Raw genomic sequence first — 25,449 nt, 5'->3', positions numbered from 1 at the left:
AGTCACTGAGAAAAGCAGGTTTTTTTAAAAAAAAATAAGTAAACTAGTTTTGTTCACTAATGTAAAGGGACAAGAAATTGTAAATTGAGGCTCTTATTTTTATTTTATTATTGACTTTTTTTTTTCAAGATAGGGTCTCACTCTAGCCCAGGCTGACCTAGAAGACACTGTGTACTCACAGGGTGATCTCAAACTCACAGCAATCCTCCTAGCTCTTACTCCTAAGTGATGATATTTGAGGGATTTTTTTCTTCTGACATATACTAAGGTTTTCCAACCCTTGAACCTCATCCCATGTGATATGAAATTTCTATCACATCACCCAACTCACTGCTGTGATTTTCTCTGTCCATCACATGTGTCTCTAACATGATGAGATTTTTTTTTTAATTTTTATTTATTTATTTGAGAGAGACAGACACAGAGAGAAAGACAGATAGAGCGAGAGAGAGAGAATGGGCGCGCCAGGGCTTCCAGCCTCTGCAAACGAACTCCAGACACGTGTGCCCCCTTGTGCATCTGGCTAACGTGGGACCTGGGGAACCGAGCCTCGAACCAGGGTCCTTAGGCTTCACAGGCAAGAGCTTAAGCGCTAAGCCATCTCTCCAGCCCGAGATTTTGACCCCTTATTTCACCTCTCCTATCACATGTGGTAGATAATGTCTATCACACCACATGACTCACTCCTGTGATGCTGTCTGTCACGTGTGTCTCTGCCAGGAAGGCATCCAGTTTTGTTCTATTCAGATACAATGACAAAGATTACACAGTGCTGGACTGTGGATGCGAAGGTTTCCATAGCTAAGCTGGCGCAGATGGGCATGGACAGAGGCTCATGGTACGCACAGAGGTTGCAAGATGCCAGTTTATTGCATTTTCCAGAGAAGCAGGGATGGCAAGTCAGCCTGCCATGGAGCTGGAGGGAGGGAGGCAGAGGCTGGAGTCTGGACTCAGGAGGAAGAGGAGGAGGAGGCGGGGTGACGGGATCAGAAGAAGTCTTCTTACACAGGATTTCCAGACCATGGGGGGAAAGGTGCCCAGAAAACTTCCAGTCCTGTATCTGCAGAGAACACAAGAGGGCAAGAGAAAGCAGGAGCTCACTTGAGGATGGACACACTCCACACTGGCCAGCAGTGACACAGAGCGTGGGCAGAGGGAGATTTTTGTTTTTAATATATATACGTGCAAGCAGAGAGAGAGAGTGGATGTGCCAGGTCATAGTGTCACTGCAAACGGACTCCAGATACATGTGCCACCTTGACCAGCTGGCTTACATGGGTTCTGGGAAATCGAACCTGGATCCTCAGGTTTGTCATCTCTCCAGCCCACTAGATGGTGACTGAATGAAGGCTTCTTGCAAACATTCCCTTCTCTGGACTCCATGTAGGCGGGCTCATGTGGATTCTATAGGGGGCATTTCCTCAGGACAGTCTTAAGACTGTACGGTCATGCCTCAGGACATATTTTGAGAATTTACAACAAACATGCTTATCTGCAGAAATAAAATATTGGGGCTGGAGAGATGGTTAAGGCCCTTTTCTCAGAAACCTAAGGACAGAGCTTCGATTCCCTGGTACCCACTTAAGCCAGATGCACAAGATGGTTCATGCTTCTGGAGTTTGTTTGACCCTGGTATGCCTATTCTGTCTCTGTCTCCTACTTTCTCTCTCAAAAAATTAAAGTATTTTTTTTAAATATAGAGCACTTAAGCCAGGTGTGGTGGAGAACGCCTTTAATCCCAGCACTCGGGAGGCAGAGGTAGGAGAATTGCCATGAGTTCAAGGCCACCAGTAGGCCTGCATAGGGAATTCAGGTCAGGCTGGGCTAGAGCAAGACCCTACCGTGAAAAAAACATAGCTATATCCTGTGCCTCGGGTCAGTGTGATAGTTGCAATGATTCATACAGGACGTGATATCTGATTTTACTTGCTTTACAGAGGTGGTGTACTGACATTGAAGCATTATCAGGAGGTTGCTGTGGAGTAAGTTCACAAAAAACATTCCAGCTGGACATGGGGGCACACGCCTTTGATCCCAGCACTGGAGGGGAGGGGCAGAGGTAGGGGATCACCATGAGTTCGAGGCCAACCTGAGACTAAATAGTGAATCCTAGGACAATCAGAACTAGAGTGAGTGCCTACCTTGAAAAACCCAGACAAACACATCAATAAAAGAAACTCACAATTCAAACATATGGTAGGTAAGGAGCCCATCTTGCTTTGACTCACCCAGCAATGGCCTTATTTCCTTATTTAGGACACACGTCTGTAAAGAGAAGTAGGGAGGGGAAAAGACACGGAGGATTAATACAGTTGCCAAATATTTGAAGTAATTATCAACAACCATTGCAATAAAGCATGGTGAACAGAAAATGCCAATGAAGACACCTTCTGGATTCATTTCATGTGTGTGTATAATGTATGTGTCATATATATATATCCTATAATATATAAACATATACATATATTAGTGCCCCAGGCAGCGCGGTGAATGTACCCGTATTGAGGACATATTTGATGTTCTCCTTGGGGATGCCCTTGTCCTCCACGACCTGCTCCAGCTTCTTCTTCTGTTCTTCATCCAGTTCTCTGGTCTTTCCTGAAGAAGGGAGAGAAGGGGCCAAGGGAAATTTTGGGGGACACTGCAGCAGTCACCTGCATCCTCATGTCACCATAGCTATCCAGTGGAAAATCCTGCCTTCTCTCTCCCACTATCCAACGTGGTACACAACTGCTCCACACAGGCCTGAGCTCATGACATGCAGGTACTCAAAGGAGTCTCAATGTCAGCATCCAACATGTTAAGCCCTTGGGGAGTTTGGGGACAGTGGAGAATTCAAGCTAGTCATCTAAAGGGTACTATAATCCTGGGCATGTTCTAAACCACATCTTGGGGCTGGACAGATGGCTCGGGGGTTAAGGAGATTGCCTGTGAAGCCTGAGGACACAGTTCAATTGTCCAGGACCCACATAAGCCAGATGCACAAGGTACTGCATGTGTGTGGAGCTCATTTATACAAGCTAGAAGCCCATTTCCTCTCTCTCCCTTTTTTTTTCTTAAACATTTAAGTAAAATCATTCTATACATTTAAGAGTTTTTTTTATGTATTTGAGACACAAGGAGAGAGAGAGAGAGGAAGAATAGGAAGAAGAGGCATGCCAGGGCCTCAAGCCACTGCACATGAACTCAACATGCATGCGCTACCATGTGCATCTGGCTTATGTGGGTCCTGGCGAATCAAACCTGGGCCCTTAGGCTTTGCAGGCATGCACCTTACCTGCTAAGCCATCTCTCCAGCCCTAAGTAAAATACATTTAAAATTAAAAAAAAAAAAAAAAGCAAAAACACATCCCCACTCACCAACCAAGAAGACCAGCTTGGTGAACTTGCCAAAAGGATCCTTGTTTATACTACCAAATGCAATGCAGTTTCCTGTGTGCTTCATCACTTCAAATTTGTTGTCACCCTCATCTATAGGTCAGAAGGGGGCATTTCAGAACTCAGTGGAAGCCATTTGTCCATGGAATTAGACAAAACATGTTTTCAACCAGGAGGGTGGATCCTGAATTTCATTATTATTTTTTCCTCATATTTATTCTTCCTAGCATGGATGGTGGCAGCTGTGAGGAAAGATTCCTCTCCCACACATCTTGGTGACACAGTCCACAAACGCTGCCTTTCTCAAAACTGAATCGAAGCGGGCTGGAGAGGTGGCTTAACGGTTAAGGCGCTTGCCTTTGAAGCCTAAGGACCAAAGTTTGATTCCCCAGAACCCATGTAATGCACAGGGTGGCACATGCATCTGGACTTGTTTGCAATAGCTGGAGAGCCTGGTGCGCTCTCATTCTCGTCTCCCCTCTGTCCCTCCCTAGTTCTCTCCATCAAGTAGATAAAAGCTGAATCCAGCTCAGAAGGAACTTTGTAATTTCTGGTAAGTAATGTCTTTCTGACAGAACAGCACACAGACGTCAGGGGGAGGGCTGTCACCTGACTATGTCTTCACTAACGACAATCTTCTCTTCTTTGGGAATTTTAACTTTGGGTTCCTAAACCCCCTGCGACATACTGGTAAGAGTATGTAGATGCACGGTGACATGTCGTAATAGGATTCTATGGTGAAAAGTGTTCGTGCTGATATGCAGCAGGTGATGAACGGGTAGTAAGGAAGAGTGTGGAGCTTCAGACGCGGATGGGACAGTCTCAGGCTGGAGTTTGTCCACTGGCTACACACTCACATGCAAATGTAATAATAAAATGTTAGGGTAAATGTAGAATAACATAGGGAAATCTATTTCATTCATCCTGATGGCTAAATTTGGAATTTTTTTTTTTTCTTGTCTTTGGTTTTCAAGGTAGCCCAGAATGACCTGGAATTCACCATGTAGTCTCAGGCTGGCCTCAAACTCATGGCAGTCGTCCTACCTCTGCCTCCCAAGTGCTTGATTAAATGTGGACACCACCACACCTGAATAAATTTTGGAATTTACTCATAATTATAAAAGCTTTGAACCTAGAAATATGTGATTGCTACTATCAGCTTTCTCTCCATATCAAACCATGTGAAATTTAGTTTAACATTTTGGCTATCATTTGAAAAATTTTCACATACATAATTTCAGTTAATGAGGCTTACACAGATCCTCCCGTGAGGAGACGGAGCCCAGGGCCTCAGGCTTCGCAGGCAAGAGCCTTAACCGCTGAGCGGTCCCTCCAGTCCCTAGCACTTCACCTCTGAAGTTTCAGAAACACAACTGAAGTGGACTCTGGGTGATGAGCTCAGCACTTGGAAGGACACCCATTCCCAGGTTGTCCTGGTCACTAGCTGAAGTCCTGGGACCTATGTGAGGGCTGTACGCTCACCACGGTGGCAGGGAGGATGCGGGCACACCCCGGGGTTGTGGTCACAGAGCCCCTCCATGACACACACTCACAATGGACCCGGTAGGTGCCATTCCCGATGTGCTTGGTAAAGGTGGTGATCTTCTGACAGAACCCGTTCAAGCTCGAGAGAGAACACAACAGGGATTATTTGTCATTGTGCAGAACAGCTGGACTAACAGACGGTCTCACCATGCGTCCAAGGGGCAGAAATATAAACAATGTCACTGCTGACCACAGAAATCCCTCCCATGTCCCTGGAACTCTTGTCTCGTTGAAGCTGTTCTTTGTTTGCTTTTAGAGTAGGGTCTCGCTGTAGCTCGGGCTGACCTAGAATTCACTCTAGTCTCGGGCTGGCCTCCAACTCATGGCCACGATCCTCCTACCTCTGTCGCTGTGGTGCTGGTATTAAAGATGTGTGCCACCATGCCCGGTTTAATCATGGGTTTGTATGTGAAACAATGTCCCATGGCCTTGAACTAAGAAATGAACCATTTCACTTGGAGAACTTGTTCCTGCTGCCTGTCACCTTTAATATGCTCCGTGTAATGCATATGTATTGTTATTATCTATAGTATTGTATCTACACAGTTATTTCATATATAATATGCAATTGTTACATTATAATATTACTAAATTATAAGATATATACTTATAAAATATATACACATATATATAGTGGTTAGCTTGTGACCCATCCATTCCTCCATCCCCGAAAAATACTAAGGGTTCTTCATCATTTTAACTGTCACTGCAGGCATGAGTCTTCTAAGTGTGATAGAAACTAGATAATCATTTTAGGGTTGTTCAGAGAATGTGAGGCTGTGGTTGTCGCTGGTAGACACGGATGCAAGATGCTGCCTGTTTTCAAACAGTCTCAGAGCTACCCAAAGCCCCACCCCAGGCTCTTTGAGCAAATTCTTCATGGACTCTCACCGGCAGACATTAGTATCCCAGCCAGGACTCACTCCTTAATTAAAGGGATTAAATTAAATCAATGTGGGGCTGGAGAGATGGCTCAGCTACTAAGGCGCTTGCCTGCAAAGCCTAAGGACCTGGGTTTGATTCCCTGGTACCCATGTAAAGCCAGATGCAGATGGTGGCACATGCACTTGGAGTACGTTTGCAGTGGCTAGAGGCCCTGGTGCATCCATTCTCTGTCTCTCTTCTCTCTCTCTGCTTGCTTGTAAATGAATAAAATTATTAAAAAATTAGATTGACAGACTAAAGTAGAGACTGTCAGTCTGCTTGCAGCCCCCCTGTGTACAATTTGCTGGGCTGTCTCATTAGACTCAGGACGAGTTTGCTTACTGGGTAAAGAAGGTGACAGCCAGCTCCTCGCATCCGTTGCTGCACTCCAGGTGACGCATGTACAGTCGCAGCGGCCCATCCACTTCGATCTTCTTCTCGTTGGAGGAGGCGATGGCTATGGTATGCCAGTCTCCTGAGAGCTACAGAGAGACATGAAGGGACCTTCTCTGTTCCCTCAGAGACTCTCCCCCAAGTGCTCACAGTACTGGAACTCAACAGATGGGTGCATACATCTGGCTTGTAGGCAGGTCAGGCCTATGTGGCCTGACATGTAGAACCACATCATGGAAGGGGATGACAGCGTTGACAGATCAACTTGGAAATGAGGCTTATGGAAGCTGCTGACATTGGGTCATCCAGCGCCCAGAAAACACAAATTGTATTCCCTGTGGTCTCGGCTGTACTGACCCAGGAGCCATTATGATGTTAAAAATATATAGATAGAGCTGGAGGAATGGCTTAGCCTTTAAGGTCTCTGTCTCTCTCTCTCTCTATTAAATTAAATAAATATTGAAAACATAAATAAACATTTAAAAATAATATAAGAGTTTTATTTATTTATGTGAGATAGAGACAGAAAGAGGGAGAGAGAGAATGTGTGCACCAGGCACTCCAGCTGTTGCAAGCAAATTCCAGATGAATGGGCCACATTGTACATCTGGCTTATGTGGGTACTGGGAAATCGAACTTGGGTACCTAGGCTTTGCAGGCAGGCACCTTAACCACTAAGCCATCTCTCCAGTCCATAAATATTTGAAGGAAGAATGACTTCCAGGGTGGTCCCTGATGCCCCCAAAACATTACAGGCCCATTGCCACCAGGAATAGATGGTAAGACCACCCTATTGCTGAAGACTCCACATACTTGGGCTGCAATGTCAGTGAGGAATCAAGCTGGAGCTGAGCTGAAAACCTCCTCCCTGTAGACCAGCTGACATAAAGCTGGCAAAAGCTATGCTGAATGCAGCTCCACGGGAGACAGAAGTCATCGGTGCAGAGTGAGAACAGTGTACACTGCAAGTCTTAAGTTTGGCCAGCCAGGTCAAATGAGCCAACAGCGCAGCAGTGCCATGTCCATCATGGGGGAACCACACCCTCTCTAATCGGACTGGAGGCCTAAGCCATGGGAGGGAACACATGCCTGATACTGAAAACCTGTGATGCTTGGCTAAATGCATGTGTCATGCTCACCAAACTGCCCAGTAAGCACTTCTCTTAATGTTCATGCCCATATATTAATGCTACTCTCACTTTTGGTTAGAGAAAGTTCTCTTTTCAGCTGGCAGTGACCTCTGGGATGACTCTAAAGGCACCATAATGCTGAGAAGAAATGCAGAGGAGTGTTCACCACTGAGACATCTCTATCATACCTTCCACGGCTCAGGTCCCTTACAGAAGAGGTGGCAGAAAGAATGTAAGAGGCAAAGGAAGGGCAGGAAGGCTTACAATGATCTCTTCCAAACGCACAGTGGCCTGGCTGCGCATGACCACGCGGTGCTGGCACTACCTACCCAAGACCATCATGAGAGTATGAAAAGATGATGGCATCAACATAAAAGAGCCTAAATGAGACAGGAAGGGGATATGATGGAGGATGGATTTGTGAAGGGGAAACTGGAGGTGGGTAGGGAATTATCATGGTTTATTGTCTATCATTTTGGAAGTTGTCAATGTAAAAAAGTTTGAGAACTCACATGTATATGGAAATGTGTGTCTGCAGTGGTTATTAATCCAACTCATCTGTAAGTGCTACAGAGTGGCACACACACTTTCACCCTCTCAAACATGTACACATTCATACATGTGCACACACTGACACTCACATACACAGACCAAACACAGTTACCTCGTCATCATGGGCCAGGGCCAGAGCACACCCCAGAGCAAGCAGCAGGACCTTGAGCATGGTGGTGTCTTCTCTGTCTTCCTCAGAAGCTCAGCGTGCACAAGTGTGGGTGAAGCCTCTGTGCTGAGGACACTTTTTATCCTGTGTGTCTGAGGACACACTGAGGAAGGGACCAATCATGGCTCCTCAGGGCGCCTGGCCCCTTGGTCAGGGCTTCCTGCTTGGCTCTGATGGGTGCCCACACACATTCCAGATTGTTCTTTACTTGTTACGACCTGGAACTAATCAGCTTAAGCCATGGTGATTAACTGTCCTTTCAGGGCAGAGTGAAAGCACAGTATCCCTGAGGAGGTTCAAGGACAGCGTGTTCTTTTCTTCTAGATCTCCATTAAGAAAATGGAGGTATACAAAATGCGTATATGAGCTAGGTGTGGTGACCAATGCCTTGAATCCCAGCACATGGGAGACAGAGGTAGGAGGATCCGCTGTGAGTTAGAGAGCAGCCTGAGACTACAGAGTGAGTTTCAGGTCAGCCAGGGACGGAACAAAACACAACTTAAAAGGAAACAATCATACAAAAAAACCTCAAAAAAAACAAAACAAAACAAAAACCCAAAATGAGAATGTGTGTGTGTGTGTGTATGTGTGTGTGTGAAACTTTCATTCAGAAGGTACTATAAATTTTCTTCAAAGACTAAAAAGAAGCTGGAGAGAAGGCTCAGCAGCTAAGGCACTTGCCTGTGATAGCTAAGGACCCAGGTTCGATTCCCCAGTACCCACATAAGCCAGATGCACAATGTGGCACATGCATGTGGAGTTTCTTTGCAGTGGCTGGATGCCCTGGTGTGCCCATCCTCTCTTTCTGCTTGCAAATAAATAAATAAATAAATAAATAAATAAATAAATAAATAAATAAATAAATAAATAAATAAAATTGTTTAGGGTCTGGAAAGCCAGAGGATCCAGGTTCAATTTACCAGGACCCATGTAAGGCAGATGCAGAATGGGATGCACACATCTGGAGTTCATTTGCAGGGGCTACAGGCCCTGGTGCACCCATTCTCTCTCTTTCCCTACCTGTTTCTGTATCTCACTTTCAAATAAATAAATAAAAATAAAGTTTAAAAATATTTTTAAATGACATCAAAATAGTACAGGTACTAGTTGGATTGAGAAAAGGTTTCTGTGGGGTTGAATGGGAAAAGGGCAGAAGAAACAGAAACAAGATGGGATTATGATCTAAGCACATTATACACAAATATTAAATGTCAAAAATTTATAGAAGCTGATAGTGTGGACTCACACATTTAATCCCAGAGCTCAAAGGCAGATGTAGGAGGATTGTGGCCATGAGTTCAAGGCCAGTCTGAGACTACATAGTGAGGTCCAGATCAACCTGGGCTAGAGCAAGACCCTACCTTAAAAAGCAAAGAAATAAACCGGGCATGATGACACGCGCCTTTAATCCCAGCGCTCAGGGCCAGAGGTAGGAGGATCGCCAAGAGTTTGGAGGCCACCCTGAGGCTACATAGTGAATTGCAGGTCAACCTGGGCTAGAGTGAGACCCTACTTTGGAAAGCAAACAAAAAACCTAATAATAATAATAATACTTTAAATACCAGGAGGAAACAAAACAAACTGAATGATTCATTTTAGAAGAAATAATTAATGATAATTATTCATGTATGTATAATGAAACCCCATAATCTAACTCAAGGATGAGTTTGTTTTTTTTTTTTCAGGTTGGGGGGGCTGGAGGTAGGGTTTCGCTCTAGCCCAGGCTGACCTAGAATTCACAATGTAGGTGCAGGGTGGCCTCAAACTCACGGTGCTCCTCCTACCTCTGCCTCCAGAGTGCTGGAATTAAAGGCGTGTGCCACCACACCCGGCGCAACGATGAGTTTTTAAGACTTACAGAGCATGAAAATCCACCCACTTTAACAGAGGGTTATTGCTGACTCTTGAATGGTGGTCTCATACTTATTTTCATGAACATAACCCTCCACTCTCCTTCTGCTTTTTTTCTTTTTAATTTTACTTATTTATCTGAGAAATAGAGAGAGTGTGTATGGATGCACCAGAGCCTCCAGCCACTGCAAACCAACTCCACACTCACGCGCTGCCTTGTGCCTATGGCTTTTGTGGGTGTGGGGAATCGAATCTGAGTCCTTAGACTTTGCGGGCAAGTGTCCTAACCAGCGCGCCATCTCTCTAGCCCTCCTTCTGGTAGCCAGGCCAGGTCCATCCATCTTTCCTCCCTGTCCTAAGGGTTAGTCTTCAAGTGATTGCTTGGAAGTGTGTGTTCCCCAGAATTCCAGAATCCTTCCGCCACACGAGCAAGGCCTGACTCGGCTCCAGAGAGGGGGTGTCCCGCTGCTGTGCTCTGAGCGCCTTGCACCCACCTCTCAGTGACAGTCACACAATCTCCACTTTCTTACCTGTGAAACTGGGGTGGATTTTTAAAAATATTTTATTCATTTATTTTTTATTGAAGAGACAGACAGAGAGAGAGAGATACAAAAATAGAGAGAGACAGAGAGAATGGGCATGCCAGGGCCTGCAGCCACTGCAAATGAACTCCAAATGCATGTGCCACCTTTGTGTATCTGACTTACGTGGGTCCTGGGGAGTTGAACCTGAGTCCTTTGCCTTTCCAGGCAATTGCCTTAACTACTAAGCCCTCTCTCCAGCCACGGATGTGTTTTTATAGTTCCTGTCCTTTTCCAACAAGATACAATTAACTATAATTGTAATTTTAGTTTGCATTTTCTGAATGAATGTATGGACATAATTTACATTTTTCTTTACTATCAGTTTATAATTGTTTTCTCGAGGTGCCTCTGGAAATTGTTTTCCCATTATGATGGGGTATTGTTTTTCTCATTATTGACACTAGGAATTTCATTACAGTTTCTTCTTTTGGTGTTTTTTGACGTAGTATCTCATTGGAATTTACTATGTAGTGTCAGGCTGGCTTCGAAATCAGGGCGATCCTCCTACATCTCCCTCCTAAATGCTGGGATTAAAGATGTGTGCCGTCATGCCCGGCTCTGTGTAGTTTCTTAACAAAGGTTCATTTCCCAAAAGATGTAGACTTCAAAGATCCAAGATCCATGCATATAGGCTGGAGAGATGACTTAGTGGTTAAGGCGCTTGCCTGCAAACCTAATGACCCAGGTTCAATTTCTCATTAGACGTGTAATTCAGAGGCACATGCATCTCGAGTGCTCAGTGCCTGGAGGCCCTGGCACATCCATTCTCTCCCCATGTATATCTGCCTCTTTCTCCCTTCTCAGATAAATAAATAAATATTTATTCAAAAAGACCCATGCAAGTAAATTAATAGTTTGAAATTTTCTCCTCTCTCTCTTTCCCTTGCTCCATGCTCATATCTGCTCTCGTGTCCAAATCGACATGGAGTTCCTCTGTATCCTGGTGGATGTGGTTCCAGCCTTACAGCTCACACACACTCACGCGCTTCTCTGTGAGGCTCTCCTACTCCGTTGTGCAAATATATAGTCTAAAATTCACTGGGTTTCCTTGACACATGTTCGCTTCCTCTGCAAAGTGTGTTTTGTTGTCGTTGTTATTTGATTGTAGGGGCTTGCCTTAGCCTAGGCTAACCACTATAATTCACTATGTAGTCTCAGGGTGGCCTCGAACTCTCAGCGATCTTACTACCTCTGCCTCCCAAGTGCTGGGATTAAAGGCATGCACCATCACACCAGACTTCATCATTATTATTATTTATTAAAATCTATGTTTTCTCGTTCACACTCTGCCACCTGCATTTTGGAGAACAATGCGTACAAGGGAAGTGATTCTCTTTAATAATAAAACAAGCATTGAGCAGAAGGAAGACTCCAACATGGCAATCCTCCAATGAACACTGTTCTCTGTTCCTTCAGAGAGCCTTCCCCTAAGGACAGCAGAGGTCCTTTCTATCTACAAATCCTCTTGCAGAAGCCCCGGCCAACTGTGCGGTGACTCGAGGTGAAGATGAAGCAGGGACGTCTTGTGTGCGCATGACTTCCTTGTTCTGGAATCGGCCTTTCTGTGCACCATGGGCATCCTCTGGGAGAGCAGCACAGACTCACCACAGAGAACTCGCGTGCGCAAGCCAGGCTCGTGGGTTCATCTTCCTGTCAGCTTTACTGGTCTCTGAGCTGTAACTGTGTCTTCAGTCACTGCCACGTCGCTGTTCTAAGTCATCGTGGAAGAGGATGGTAGTGCCTCGACCTGCACAGCTTTCAAAGTACAGACGACGTGTGTCCAGTGTGTCCACGTGTTTACTTAGAAGGACAGCACATCCCAAGAAGCTATGCTTTGGGCTTCTTTCCCACCTGGCATCTGATCATCTAACACTTTTACATTGAGGCATTTTATATTTTTTTTAAATTTTTTAAATTTAATTTATTATTTTTCTTTTCAGCAAATACAAGAAATTTGGTACCATTGTTTAGGCTCATCCATGATCTAACCCCTTCCAATGGCCCCTCCTTGTTGATGTAAACGGGTCGTGCATTGTGGATTTAGCCCACAGTTATTGGTACGATAAATGTCTCTGCATATCATGACCCAACATGTGACTCTGACATTCTTTCCACCCCCTCTTCCGCAAAATTTCCCTGAGCCATGTTGGGTTCATTTTTTTAAAAAATATTGGGGGCTGGAGAGATGGGTTAGTCGTTGTACTTGCCTGCAAAGGCCAATGTCCTGAGGCTAATGACAAAAGTGGCTCAGGTGTCCCCATTGTCTCTGCCTGTGTCTCTTCTTTTCTCTCTCTGCTTGTGAATAAGTAACAAATATTTTTAAAGGATTAGTCCCTTGAGGTTGTGCTGGTTCCTGATGAATGTAAAGGTGACATGTTCTTTGGAGAAGTGGCCCAAAGACATCTGGATTCAGCCAAGTTTTAGGAAAAGGTCAGGCACGCACACAGCCCAGGAACACACTGAGGTATGTGATGGATTACTGGATAGAAATCTCTTGTGTCAACATTCTCTATGTTTGCTCTCAGCGAACTTGGAATTCACAAGTTCTACACTTTTGGTTGACGACTACAACCTGTAATTAAAAATGCACTCAAGGGCTGGGGAAATGGCTCAGGGGTTAATGCACTTGCCTGAAAGGTCTAAGGACCCAGGTTTGATTCCCCAATACCCACTTAAACCACATGCACATGTGTTGGAGTTCATTTGCGTGGCTACAGGACCTGGCATGCCATTGTCTCTCATAAGTAAATAAAACATATTTTTTATATTTTATTTTTTTTATGTTTCTTTTGAGGTAGAGTCTCACTCTAGTCCAGGCAAACCTGGAATTAACTGTGTTCATTTTTTTGAAAGACAGTAGAGAAGCAAATAAAGACAGAAAGAGAATGGGTGTGCCAGGAGCTCCAGCCACTGCAAAGGAAATACAAATGCATGTGCCACCTTATGCACCTGGCTTACATGCCTTACACGGGTGGTGTGGAATAAAACTCAGGACATTAGCCTTTGCAGGCAAGCACCTCAACAACTGACCCATCTCGCCAGCCCCCAATACCTTTAAAAATATATATATAAAATGCCTCAATGTAAAAGTGTTAGATGATCAGATGCCAGGTGGGAAAGAAGCCCAAAGCATAGCTTCTTGGGATGTGCTGTCCTTCTAAGTAAACACGTGGACACACTGGAAACACGTCGTCTGTACTTTGAAAGCTGTGCAGGTCGAGGCACTACCATCCTCTTCCACGATGACTTAGAACAGCGACGTGGCAGTGACTGAAGACACAGTTACAGCTCAGAGACCAGTAAAGCTGACAGGAAGATGAACCCACGAGCCTGGCTTGCGCACGCGAGTTCTCTGTGGTGAGTCTGTGCTGCTCTCCCAGAGGATGCCCATGGTGCACAGAAAGGCCGATTCCAGAACAAGGAAGTCATGCGCACACAAGACGTCCCTGCTTCATCTTCACCTCGAGTCACCGCACAGTTGGCCGGGGCTTCTGCAAGAGGATTTGTAGATAGAAAGGACCTCTGCTGTCCTTAGGGGAAGGCTCTCTGAAGGAACAGAGAACAGTGTTCATTGGAGGATTGCCATGTTGGAGTCTTCCTTCTGCTCAATGCTTGTTTTATTATTAAAGAGAATCACTTCCCTTGTACGCATTGTTCTCCAAAATGCAGGTGGCAGAGTGTGAACGAGAAAACATAGATTTTAATAAATAATAATAATGATGAAGTCTGGTGTGATGGTGCATGCCTTTAATCCCAGCACTTGGGAGGCAGAGGTAGTAAGATCGCTGAGAGTTCGAGGCCACCCTGAGACTACATAGTGAATTATAGTGGTTAGCCTAGGCTAAGGCAAGCCCCTACAATCAAATAACAACGACAACAAAACACACTTTGCAGAGGAAGCGAACATGTGTCAAGGAAACCCAGTGAATTTTAGACTATATATTTGCACAACGGAGTAGGAGAGCCTCACAGAGAAGCGCGTGAGTGTGTGTGAGCTGTAAGGCTGGAACCACATCCACCAGGATACAGAGGAACTCCATGTCGATTTGGACACGAGAGCAGATATGAGCATGGAGCAAGGGAAAGAGAGAGAGGAGAAAATTTCAAACTATTAATTTACTTGCATGGGTCTTTTTGAATAAATATTTATTTATTTATCTGAGAAGGGAGAAAGAGGCAGATATATATGGGGAGAGAATGGATGTGCCAGGGCCTCCAGGCACTGAGCACTCGAGATGCATGTGCCTCTGAATTACACGTCTAATGAGAAATTGAACCTGGGTCATTAGGTTTGCAGGCAAGCGCCTTAACCACTAAGTCATCTCTCCAGCCTATATGCATGGATCTTGGATCTTTGAAGTCTACATCTTTTGGGAAATGAACCTTTGTTAAGAAACTACACAGAGCCGGGCATGACGGCACACATCTTTAATCCCAGCATTTAGGAGGGAGATGTAGGAGGATCGCCCTGATTTCGAAGCCAGCCTGACACTACATAGTAAATTCCAATGAGATACTACGTCAAAAAACACCAAAAGAAGAAACTGTAATGAAATTCCTAGTGTCAATAATGAGAAAAACAATACCCCATCATAATGGGCAAACAATTTCCAGAGGCACCTCGAGAAAACAATTATAAACTGATAGTAAAGAAAAATGTAAATTATGTCCATACATTCATTCAGAAAATGCAAACTAAAATTACAATTATAGTTAATTGTATCTTGTTGGAAAAGGACAGGAACTATAAAAACACATCCGTGGCTGGAGAGAGGGCTTAGTAGTTAAGGCAATTGCCTGGAAAGGCAAAGGACTCAGGTTCAACTCCCCAGGACCCACGTAAGTCAGATACACAAAGGTGGCACATGCATTTGGAGTTCATTTGCAGTGGCTGCAGGCCCTGGCATGCCCATTCTCTCTGTCTCTCTCTATTTTTGTATCTCTCTCTCTCTGTCTGTCTCTTCAATAAAAAATAAATGAATAAAATATTTTTAAAAATCCACCCCAGTTTCACAGGGAAGAAAGTGGAGATTGTGTGACTGTCACTGAGAGGTGGGTGCAAGGTGCTCAGAGCACAGCAGCGGGACACCCCCTCTCTGGAGCCGAGTCAGGCCTTGCTCGTGTGGCGGAAGGATTCTGGAATTCTGGGGAACACACACTTCCAAGCAATCACTTGAAGACTAACCCTTAGGACAGGGAGGAAAGATGGATGGACCTGGCCTGGCTACCAGAAGGAGGGCTAGAGAGATGGCGCGCTGGTTAGGACACTTGCCCGCAAAGTCTAAGGACTCAGATTCGATTCCCCACACCCACAAAAGCCATAGGCACAAGGCAGCGCGTGAGTGTGGAGTTGGTTTGCAGTGGCTGGAGGCTCTGGTGCATCCATACACACTCTCTCTATTTCTCAGATAAATAAGTAAAATTAAAAAGAAAAAAAGCAGAAGGAGAGTGGAGGGTTATGTTCATGAAAATAAGTATGAGACCACCATTCAAGAGTCAGCAATAACCCTCTGTTAAAGTGGGTGGATTTTCATGCTCTGTAAGTCTTAAAAACTCATCGTTGCGCCGGGTGTGGTGGCACACGCCTTTAATTCCAGCACTCTGGAGGCAGAGGTAGGAGGAGCACCGTGAGTTTGAGGCCACCCTGCACCTACATTGTGAATTCTAGGTCAGCCTGGGCTAGAGCGAAACCCTACCTCCAGCCCCCCCAACCTGAAAAAAAAAAAAACAAACTCATCCTTGAGTTAGATTATGGGGTTTCATTATACATACATGAATAATTATCATTAATTATTTCTTCTAAAATGAATCATTCAGTTTGTTTTGTTTCCTCCTGGTATTTAAAGTATTATTATTATTATTAGGTTTTTTGTTTGCTTTCCAAAGTAGGGTCTCACTCTAGCCCAGGTTGACCTGCAATTCACTATGTAGCCTCAGGGTGGCCTCCAAACTCTTGGCGATCCTCCTACCTCTGGCCCTGAGCGCTGGGATTAAAGGCGCGTGTCATCATGCCCGGTTTATTTCTTTGCTTTTTAAGGTAGGGTCTTGCTCTAGCCCAGGTTGATCTGGACCTCACTATGTAGTCTCAGACTGGCCTTGAACTCATGGCCACAATCCTCCTACATCTGCCTTTGAGCTCTGGGATTAAATGTGTGAGTCCACACTATCAGCTTCTATAAATTTTTGACATTTAATATTTGTGTATAATGTGCTTAGATCATAATCCCATCTTGTTTCTGTTTCTTCTGCCCTTTTCCCATTCAACCCCACAGAAACCTTTTCTCAATCCAACTAGTACCTGTACTATTTTGATGTCATTTAAAAATATTTTTAAACTTTATTTTTATTTATTTATTTGAAAGTGAGATACAGAAACAGGTAGGGAAAGAGAGAGAATGGGTGCACCAGGGCCTGTAGCCCCTGCAAATGAACTCCAGATGTGTGCATCCCATTCTGCATCTGCCTTACATGGGTCCTGGTAAATTGAACCTGGATCCTCTGGCTTTCCAGACCCTAAACAATTTTATTTATTTATTTATTTATTTATTTATTTATTTATTTATTTATTTATTTGCAAGCAGAAAGAGAGGATGGGCACACCAGGGCATCCAGCCACTGCAAAGAAACTCCACATGCATGTGCCACATTGTGCATCTGGCTTATGTGGGTACTGGGGAATCGAACCTGGGTCCTTAGCTATCACAGGCAAGTGCCTTAGCTGCTGAGCCTTCTCTCCAGCTTCTTTTTAGTCTTTGAAGAAAATTTATAGTACCTTCTGAATGAAAGTTTCACACACACACATACACACACACACACACATTCTCATTTTGGGTTTTTGTTTTGTTTTGTTTTTTTTGAGGTTTTTTTGTATGATTGTTTCCTTTTAAGTTGTGTTTTGTTCCGTCCCTGGCTGACCTGAAACTCACTCTGTAGTCTCAGGCTGCTCTCTAACTCACAGCGGATCCTCCTACCTCTGTCTCCCATGTGCTGGGATTCAAGGCATTGGTCACCACACCTAGCTCATATACGCATTTTGTATACCTCCATTTTCTTAATGGAGATCTAGAAGAAAAGAACACGCTGTCCTTGAACCTCCTCAGGGATACTGTGCTTTCACTCTGCCCTGAAAGGACAGTTAATCACCATGGCTTAAGCTGATTAGTTCCAGGTCGTAACAAGTAAAGAACAATCTGGAATGTGTGTGGGCACCCATCAGAGCCAAGCAGGAAGCCCTGACCAAGGGGCCAGGCGCCCTGAGGAGCCATGATTGGTCCCTTCCTCAGTGTGTCCTCAGACACACAGGATAAAAAGTGTCCTCAGCGCAGAGGCTTCACCCACACTTGTGCACGCTGAGCTTCTGAGGAAGACAGAGAAGACACCACCATGCTCAAGGTCCTGCTGCTTGCTCTGGGGTGTGCTCTGGCCCTGGCCCATGATGACGAGGTAACTGTGTTTGGTCTGTGTATGTGAGTGTCAGTGTGTGCACATGTATGAATGTGCACATGTTTGAGAGGGTGAAAGTGTGTGTGCCACTCTGTAGCACTTACAGATGAGTTGGATTAATAACCACTGCAGACACACATTTCCATATACATGTGAGTTCTCAAACTTTTTTACATTGACAACTTCCAAAATGATAGACAATAAACCATGATAATTCCCTACCCACCTCCAGTTTCCCCTTCACAAATCCATCCTCCATCATATCCCCTTCCTGTCTCATTTAGGCTCTTTTATGTTGATGCCATCATCTTTTCATACTCTCATGATGGTCTTGGGTAGGTAGTGCCAGCACCGCGTGGTCATGCGCAGCCAGGCCACTGTGCGTTTGGAAGAGATCATTGTAAGCCTTCCTGCCCTTCCTTTGCCTCTTACATTCTTTCTGCCACCTCTTCTGTAAGGGACCTGAGCCGTGGAAGGTATGATAGAGATGTCTCAGTGGTGAACACTCCTCTGCATTTCTTCTCAGCATTATGGTGCCTTTAGAGTCATCCCAGAGGTCACTGCCAGCTGAAAAGAGAACTTTCTCTAACCAAAAGTGAGAGTAGCATTAATATATGGGCATGAACATTAAGAGAAGTGCTTACTGGGCAGTTTGGTGAGCATGACACATGCATTTAGCCAAGCATCACAGGTTTTCAGTATCAGGCATGTGTTCCCTCCCATGGCTTAGGCCTCCAGTCCGATTAGAGAGGGTGTGGTTCCCCCATGATGGACATGGCACTGCTGCGCTGTTGGCTCATTTGACCTGGCTGGCCAAACTTAAGACTTGCAGTGTACACTGTTCTCACTCTGCACCGATGACTTCTGTCTCCCGTGGAGCTGCATTCAGCATAGCTTTTGCCAGCTTTATGTCAGCTGGTCTACAGGGAGGAGGTTTTCAGCTCAGCTCCAGCTTGATTCCTCACTGACATTGCAGCCCAAGTATGTGGAGTCTTCAGCAATAGGGTGGTCTTACCATCTATTCCTGGTGGCAATGGGCCTGTAATGTTTTGGGGGCATCAGGGACCACCCTGGAAGTCATTCTTCCTTCAAATATTTATGGACTGGAGAGATGGCTTAGTGGTTAAGGTGCCTGCCTGCAAAGCCTAGGTACCCAAGTTCGATTTCCCAGTACCCACATAAGCCAGATGTACAATGTGGCCCATTCATCTGGAATTTGCTTGCAACAGCTGGAGTGCCTGGTGCACACATTCTCTCTCTCCCTCTTTCTGTCTCTATCTCACATAAATAAATAAAACTCTTATATTATTTTTAAATGTTTATTTATGTTTTCAATATTTATTTAATTTAATAGAGAGAGAGAGAGACAGAGACCTTAAAGGCTAAGCCATTCCTCCAGCTCTATCTATATATTTTTAACATCATAATGGCTCCTGGGTCAGTACAGCCGAGACCACAGGGAATACAATTTGTGTTTTCTGGGCGCTGGATGACCCAATGTCAGCAGCTTCCATAAGCCTCATTTCCAAGTTGATCTGTCAACGCTGTCATCCCCTTCCATGATGTGGTTCTACATGTCAGGCCACATAGGCCTGACCTGCCTACAAGCCAGATGTATGCACCCATCTGTTGAGTTCCAGTACTGTGAGCACTTGGGGGAGAGTCTCTGAGGGAACAGAGAAGGTCCCTTCATGTCTCTCTGTAGCTCTCAGGAGACTGGCATACCATAGCCATCGCCTCCTCCAACGAGAAGAAGATCGAAGTGGATGGGCCGCTGCGACTGTACATGCGTCACCTGGAGTGCAGCAACGGATGCGAGGAGCTGGCTGTCACCTTCTTTACCCAGTAAGCAAACTCGTCCTGAGTCTAATGAGACAGCCCAGCAAATTGTACACAGGGGGGCTGCAAGCAGACTGACAGTCTCTACTTTAGTCTGTCAATCTAATTTTTTAATAATTTTATTCATTTACAAGCAAGCAGAGAGAGAGAAGAGAGACAGAGAATGGATGCACCAGGGCCTCTAGCCACTGCAAACGTACTCCAAGTGCATGTGCCACCATCTGCATCTGGCTTTACATGGGTACCAGGGAATCAAACCCAGGTCCTTAGGCTTTGCAGGCAAGCGCCTTAGTAGCTGAGCCATCTCTCCAGCCCCACATTGATTTAATTTAATCCCTTTAATTAAGGAGTGAGTCCTGGCTGGGATACTAATGTCTGCCGGTGAGAGTCCATGAAGAATTTGCTCAAAGAGCCTGGGGTGGGGCTTTGGGTAGCTCTGAGACTGTTTGAAAACAGGCAGCATCTTGCATCCGTGTCTACCAGCGACAACCACAGCCTCACATTCTCTGAACAACCCTAAAATGATTATCTAGTTTCTATCACACTTAGAAGACTCATGCCTGCAGTGACAGTTAAAATGATGAAGAACCCTTAGTATTTTTCGGGGATGGAGGAATGGATGGGTCACAAGCTAACCACTATATATATGTGTATATATTTTATAAGTATATATCTTATAATTTAGTAATATTATAATGTAACAATTGCATATTATATATGAAATAACTGTGTAGATACAATACTATAGATAATAACAATACATATGCATTACACGGAGCATATTAAAGGTGACAGGCAGCAGGAACAAGTTCTCCAAGTGAAATGGTTCATTTCTTAGTTCAAGGCCATGGGACATTGTTTCACATACAAACCCATGATTAAACCGGGCATGGTGGCACACATCTTTAATACCAGCACCACAGCGACAGAGGTAGGAGGATCGTGGCCATGAGTTGGAGGCCAGCCCGAGACTAGAGTGAATTCTAGGTCAGCCCGAGCTACAGCGAGACCCTACTCTAAAAGCAAACAAAGAACAGCTTCAACGAGACAAGAGTTCCAGGGACATGGGAGGGATTTCTGTGGTCAGCAGTGACATTGTTTATATTTCTGCCCCTTGGACGCATGGTGAGACCGTCTGTTAGTCCAGCTGTTCTGCACAATGACAAATAATCCCTGTTGTGTTCTCTCTCGAGCTTGAACGGGTTCTGTCAGAAGATCACCACCTTTACCAAGCACATCGGGAATGGCACCTACCGGGTCCATTGTGAGTGTGTGTCATGGAGGGGCTCTGTGACCACAACCCCGGGGTGTGCCCGCATCCTCCCTGCCACCGTGGTGAGCGTACAGCCCTCACATAGGTCCCAGGACTTCAGCTAGTGACCAGGACAACCTGGGAATGGGTGTCCTTCCAAGTGCTGAGCTCATCACCCAGAGTCCACTTCAGTTGTGTTTCTGAAACTTCAGAGGTGAAGTGCTAGGGACTGGAGGGACCGCTCAGCGGTTAAGGCTCTTGCCTGCGAAGCCTGAGGCCCTGGGCTCCGTCTCCTCACGGGAGGATCTGTGTAAGCCTCCTTAACTGAAATTATGTATGTGAAAATTTTTCAAATGATAGCCAAAATGTTAAACTAAATTTCACATGGTTTGATATGGAGAGAAAGCTGATAGTAGCAATCACATATTTCTAGGTTCAAAGCTTTTATAATTATGAGTAAATTCCAAAATTTATTCAGGTGTGGTGGTGTCCACATTTAATCAAGCACTTGGGAGGCAGAGGTAGGACGACTGCCATGAGTTTGAGGCCAGCCTGAGACTACATGGTGAATTCCAGGTCATTCTGGGCTACCTTGAAAACCAAAGACAAGAAAAAAAAAAAATTCCAAATTTAGCCATCAGGATGAATGAAATAGATTTCCCTATGTTATTCTACATTTACCCTAACATTTTATTATTACATTTGCATGTGAGTGTGTAGCCAGTGGACAAACTCCAGCCTGAGACTGTCCCATCCGCGTCTGAAGCTCCACACTCTTCCTTACTACCCGTTCATCACCTGCTGCATATCAGCACGAACACTTTTCACCATAGAATCCTATTACGACATGTCACCGTGCATCTACATACTCTTACCAGTATGTCGCAGGGGGTTTAGGAACCCAAAGTTAAAATTCCCAAAGAAGAGAAGATTGTCGTTAGTGAAGACATAGTCAGGTGACAGCCCTCCCCCTGACGTCTGTGTGCTGTTCTGTCAGAAAGACATTACTTACCAGAAATTACAAAGTTCCTTCTGAGCTGGATTCAGCTTTTATCTACTTGATGGAGAGAACTAGGGAGGGACAGAGGGGAGACGAGAATGAGAGCGCACCAGGCTCTCCAGCTATTGCAAACAAGTCCAGATGCATGTGCCACCCTGTGCATTACATGGGTTCTGGGGAATCAAACTTTGGTCCTTAGGCTTCAAAGGCAAGCGCCTTAACCGTTAAGCCACCTCTCCAGCCCGCTTCGATTCAGTTTTGAGAAAGGCAGCGTTTGTGGACTGTGTCACCAAGATGTGTGGGAGAGGAATCTTTCCTCACAGCTGCCACCATCCATGCTAGGAAGAATAAATATGAGGAAAAAATAATAATGAAATTCAGGATCCACCCTCCTGGTTGAAAACATGTTTTGTCTAATTCCATGGACAAATGGCTTCCACTGAGTTCTGAAATGCCCCCTTCTGACCTATAGATGAGGGTGACAACAAATTTGAAGTGATGAAGCACACAGGAAACTGCATTGCATTTGGTAGTATAAACAAGGATCCTTTTGGCAAGTTCACCAAGCTGGTCTTCTTGGTTGGTGAGTGGGGATGTGTTTTTGCTTTTTTTTTTTTTTTAATTTTAAATGTATTTTACTTAGGGCTGGAGAGATGGCTTAGCAGGTAAGGTGCATGCCTGCAAAGCCTAAGGGCCCAGGTTTGATTCGCCAGGACCCACATAAGCCAGATGCACATGGTAGCGCATGCATGTTGAGTTCATGTGCAGTGGCTTGAGGCCCTGGCATGCCTCTTCTTCCTATTCTTCCTCTCTCTCTCTCTCCTTGTGTCTCAAATACATAAAAAAAACTCTTAAATGTATAGAATGATTTTACTTAAATGTTTAAGAAAAAAAAAGGGAGAGAGAGGAAATGGGCTTCTAGCTTGTATAAATGAGCTCCACACACATGCAGTACCTTGTGCATCTGGCTTATGTGGGTCCTGGACAATTGAACTGTGTTCTCAGGCTTCACAGGCAATCTCCTTAACCCCCGAGCCATCTGTCCAGCCCCAAGATGTGGTTTAGAACATGCCCAGGATTATAGTACCCTTGAGATGACTAGCTTGAATTCTCCACTGTCCCCATATTCCCCAAGGGCTTAACATGTTGGATGCTGACATTGAGACTCCTTTGAGTACCTGCATGTCATGAGCTCAGGCCTGTGTGGAGCAGTTGTGTACCATGTTGGATAGTGGGAGAGAGAAGGCAGAATTGTCCACTGGATAGCTATGGTGACATGAGGATGCAGGTGACTGCTGCAGTGTCCCCCAAAATTTCCCTTGGCCCCTTCTCTCCCTTCTTCAGGAAAGACCAGAGAACTGGATGAAGAACAGAAGAAGAAGCTGGAGCAGGTCGTGGAGGACAAGGGCATCCCCAAGGAGAACATCAAATATGTCCTCAACACGGGTACATTCACCGCGCTGCCTGGGGCACTAATATATGTATATGTTTATATATTATAGGATATATATATATGACATATACATTATACACACACATGAAATGAATCCAGAAGGTGTCTTCATTGGCATTTTCTGTTCACCATGCTTTATTGCAATGGTTGTTGATAATTACTTCAAATATTTGGCAACCGTATTAATCCTCCGTGTCTTTTCCCCTCCCTACTTCTCTTTACAGACGTGTGTCCTAAATAAGGAAATAAGGCCATTGCTGGGTGAGTCAAAGCAAGATGGGCTCCTTACCTACCATATGTTTGAATTGTGAGTTTCTTTTATTGATGTGTTTGTCTTGGTTTTTCGAGGTAGGCTCTCACTCTAGCTCTGATTGTCCTAGGATTCACTATTTAGTCTCAGGTTGGCTCGAACTCATGGTGATCCCCTACCTCTGCCCCCATCCTCCCCAGTGCTGGGATCAAAGGCGTGTGCCGCCATGAACAGCTGGAATGTTTTTTGTGAACTTACTCCACAGCAACCTCCTGATAATGCTTCAATGTCAGTACACCACCTCTCTAAAGCAAGTAAAGTCAGATATCACGTCCTGTATGAATCATTGCAACTATCACACTGACCCGAGGCACAGGATATAGCTATGTTTTTTTCACGGTAGGGTCTTGCTCTAGCCCAGCCTGACCTGAATTCCCTACGCAGGCCTACTGGTGGCCTTGAACTCATGGCAATTCTCCTACCTCTGCCTCCCGAGTGCTGGGATTAAAGGCGTTCACCACCACACCTGGCTTAAGTGCTCTATATTTAAAAAAAATACTTTATTCTTTTGAGAGAGAAAGAAGGAGACAGAGACAGAATAGGCATACCAGGGTCAAACAAACTCCAGAAGCATGAACCATCTTGTGCATCTGGCTTAAGTGGGTACCAGGGAATCGAAGCTCTGTCCTTAGGTTTCTGAGAAAAGGGCCTTAACCATCTCTCCAGCCCCAATATTTTATTTCTGCAGATTAGCATGTTTGTTGTAAATTCTCAAAATATGTCCTGAGGCATGACCGTACAGTCTTAAGACTGTCCTGAGGAAATGCCCCCTATAGAATCCACATGAGCCCGCCTACATGGAGTCCAGAGAAGGGAATGTTTGCAAGAAGCCTTCATTCAGTCACCATCTAGTGGGCTGGAGAGATGACAAACCTGAGGATCCAGGTTCGATTTCCCAGAACCCATGTAAGCCAGCTGGTCAAGGTGGCACATGTATCTGGAGTCCGTTTGCAGTGACACTATGACCTGGCACACCCACTCTCTCTCTCTGCTTGCACGTATATATATTAAAAACAAAAATCTCCCTCTGCCCACGCCCTGTGTCACTGCTGGCCAGTGTGGAGTGTGTCCATCCTCAAGTGAGCTCTGGCTTTCTCTTGCCCTCTTGTGTTCTCTGCCGATACAGGACTGGAAGTTTTCTGGGCACCTTTTCCCCCCATGGTCTGGAAATCCTGTGTAAGAAGACTTCTTCTGATCCCGTCACCCCGCCTCCTCCTCCTCTTCCTCCTGAGTCCAGACTCCAGCCTCTGCCTCCCTCCCTCCAGCTCCATGGCAGGCTGACTTGCCATCCCTGCTTCTCTGGAAGATGCAATAAACTGGCATCTTGCAACCTCTGTGCGTACCATGAGCCTCTGTCCATGCCCATCTGCGCCAGCTTAGCTATGGAAACCTTCGCATCCACAGTCCAGCACTGTGTAATCTTTGTCATTGTATCTGAATAGAACAAAACTGGATGCCTTCCTGGCAGAGACACAGGTGACGGACAGTGTCACAGGAGTGAGTCACGTGGTGTGATAGACATTATCTACCACATGTGATAGGAGAGGTGAAGTTGAAGGGGTCAAAATCTCAAACAGGGCTGGGCAAATGGCTTAGCACTTAAGTCCCTTGTTTAGGAGTTAAGGA

At 45.1% G+C, this 25,449-nt stretch overlaps 2 protein-coding genes across 2 annotated transcripts; one reads left to right on the top strand and one right to left on the bottom strand.

Annotated features, from left to right (window-relative positions):
• Positions 1–1,001: 1,001 nt before the first annotated feature.
• On the bottom strand, positions 1,002–18,228 carry LOC123455760 (odorant-binding protein-like). The gene is made up of 6 exons (XM_045137274.1): positions 18,196–18,228; positions 6,190–6,329; positions 4,932–5,002; positions 3,361–3,471; positions 2,497–2,598; positions 1,002–1,060 (listed from the first exon to the last, which is right to left on the bottom strand). Exons 1-6 carry the CDS (start codon positions 18,226–18,228, stop codon positions 1,002–1,004), a joined length of 516 nt encoding a protein of 171 aa, XP_044993209.1.
• Positions 18,229–18,330: 102 nt separating this feature from the next.
• LOC123455759 (odorant-binding protein-like) lies at positions 18,331–24,127 on the top strand. The gene is made up of 6 exons (XM_045137273.1): positions 18,331–18,369; positions 19,675–19,814; positions 21,002–21,072; positions 22,533–22,643; positions 23,405–23,541; positions 24,029–24,127. The coding sequence occupies exons 1-6, from the start codon at positions 18,331–18,333 to the stop codon at positions 24,125–24,127; spliced, it is 597 nt and encodes a 198-aa protein (XP_044993208.1).
• Positions 24,128–25,449: the final 1,322 nt, after the last annotated feature.

This window comes from Jaculus jaculus, chromosome 18, assembly GCF_020740685.1.
Source record: "Jaculus jaculus isolate mJacJac1 chromosome 18, mJacJac1.mat.Y.cur, whole genome shotgun sequence".
Taxonomy (NCBI): Eukaryota; Metazoa; Chordata; class Mammalia; order Rodentia; family Dipodidae; genus Jaculus; species Jaculus jaculus.
This window is presented reverse-complemented; position numbering and strand designations above follow the sequence as displayed.

Bases quoted from the DNA above. Each gene is read 5' to 3' on its own strand.
- LOC123455759 (XM_045137273.1), top strand. From the start codon at position 18,331: ATGCGCAGCCAGGCCACTGTGCGTTTGGAAGAGATCATT. The intron at 22,644-23,404 runs GTGAGTGGGGAT...TCCCTTCTTCAG, and splicing joins CAAGCTGGTCTTCTTGGTTG to GAAAGACCAGAGAACTGGAT. The intron at 23,542-24,028 runs GTATATGTTTAT...CTTACTCCACAG, and splicing joins TGCCTGGGGCACTAATATAT to CAACCTCCTGATAATGCTTC.
- LOC123455760 (XM_045137274.1), bottom strand. From the start codon at position 18,228: ATGGAGGATGGATTTGTGAAGGGGAAACTGGAG. The intron at 2,599-3,360 runs GTGAGTGGGGAT...TCCCTTCTTCAG, and splicing joins CAAGCTGGTCTTCTTGGTTG to GAAAGACCAGAGAACTGGAT. The intron at 1,061-2,496 runs GTACATTCACCG...TGTTCTCTGCAG, and splicing joins CAAATATGTCCTCAATACGG to ATACAGGACTGGAAGTTTTC.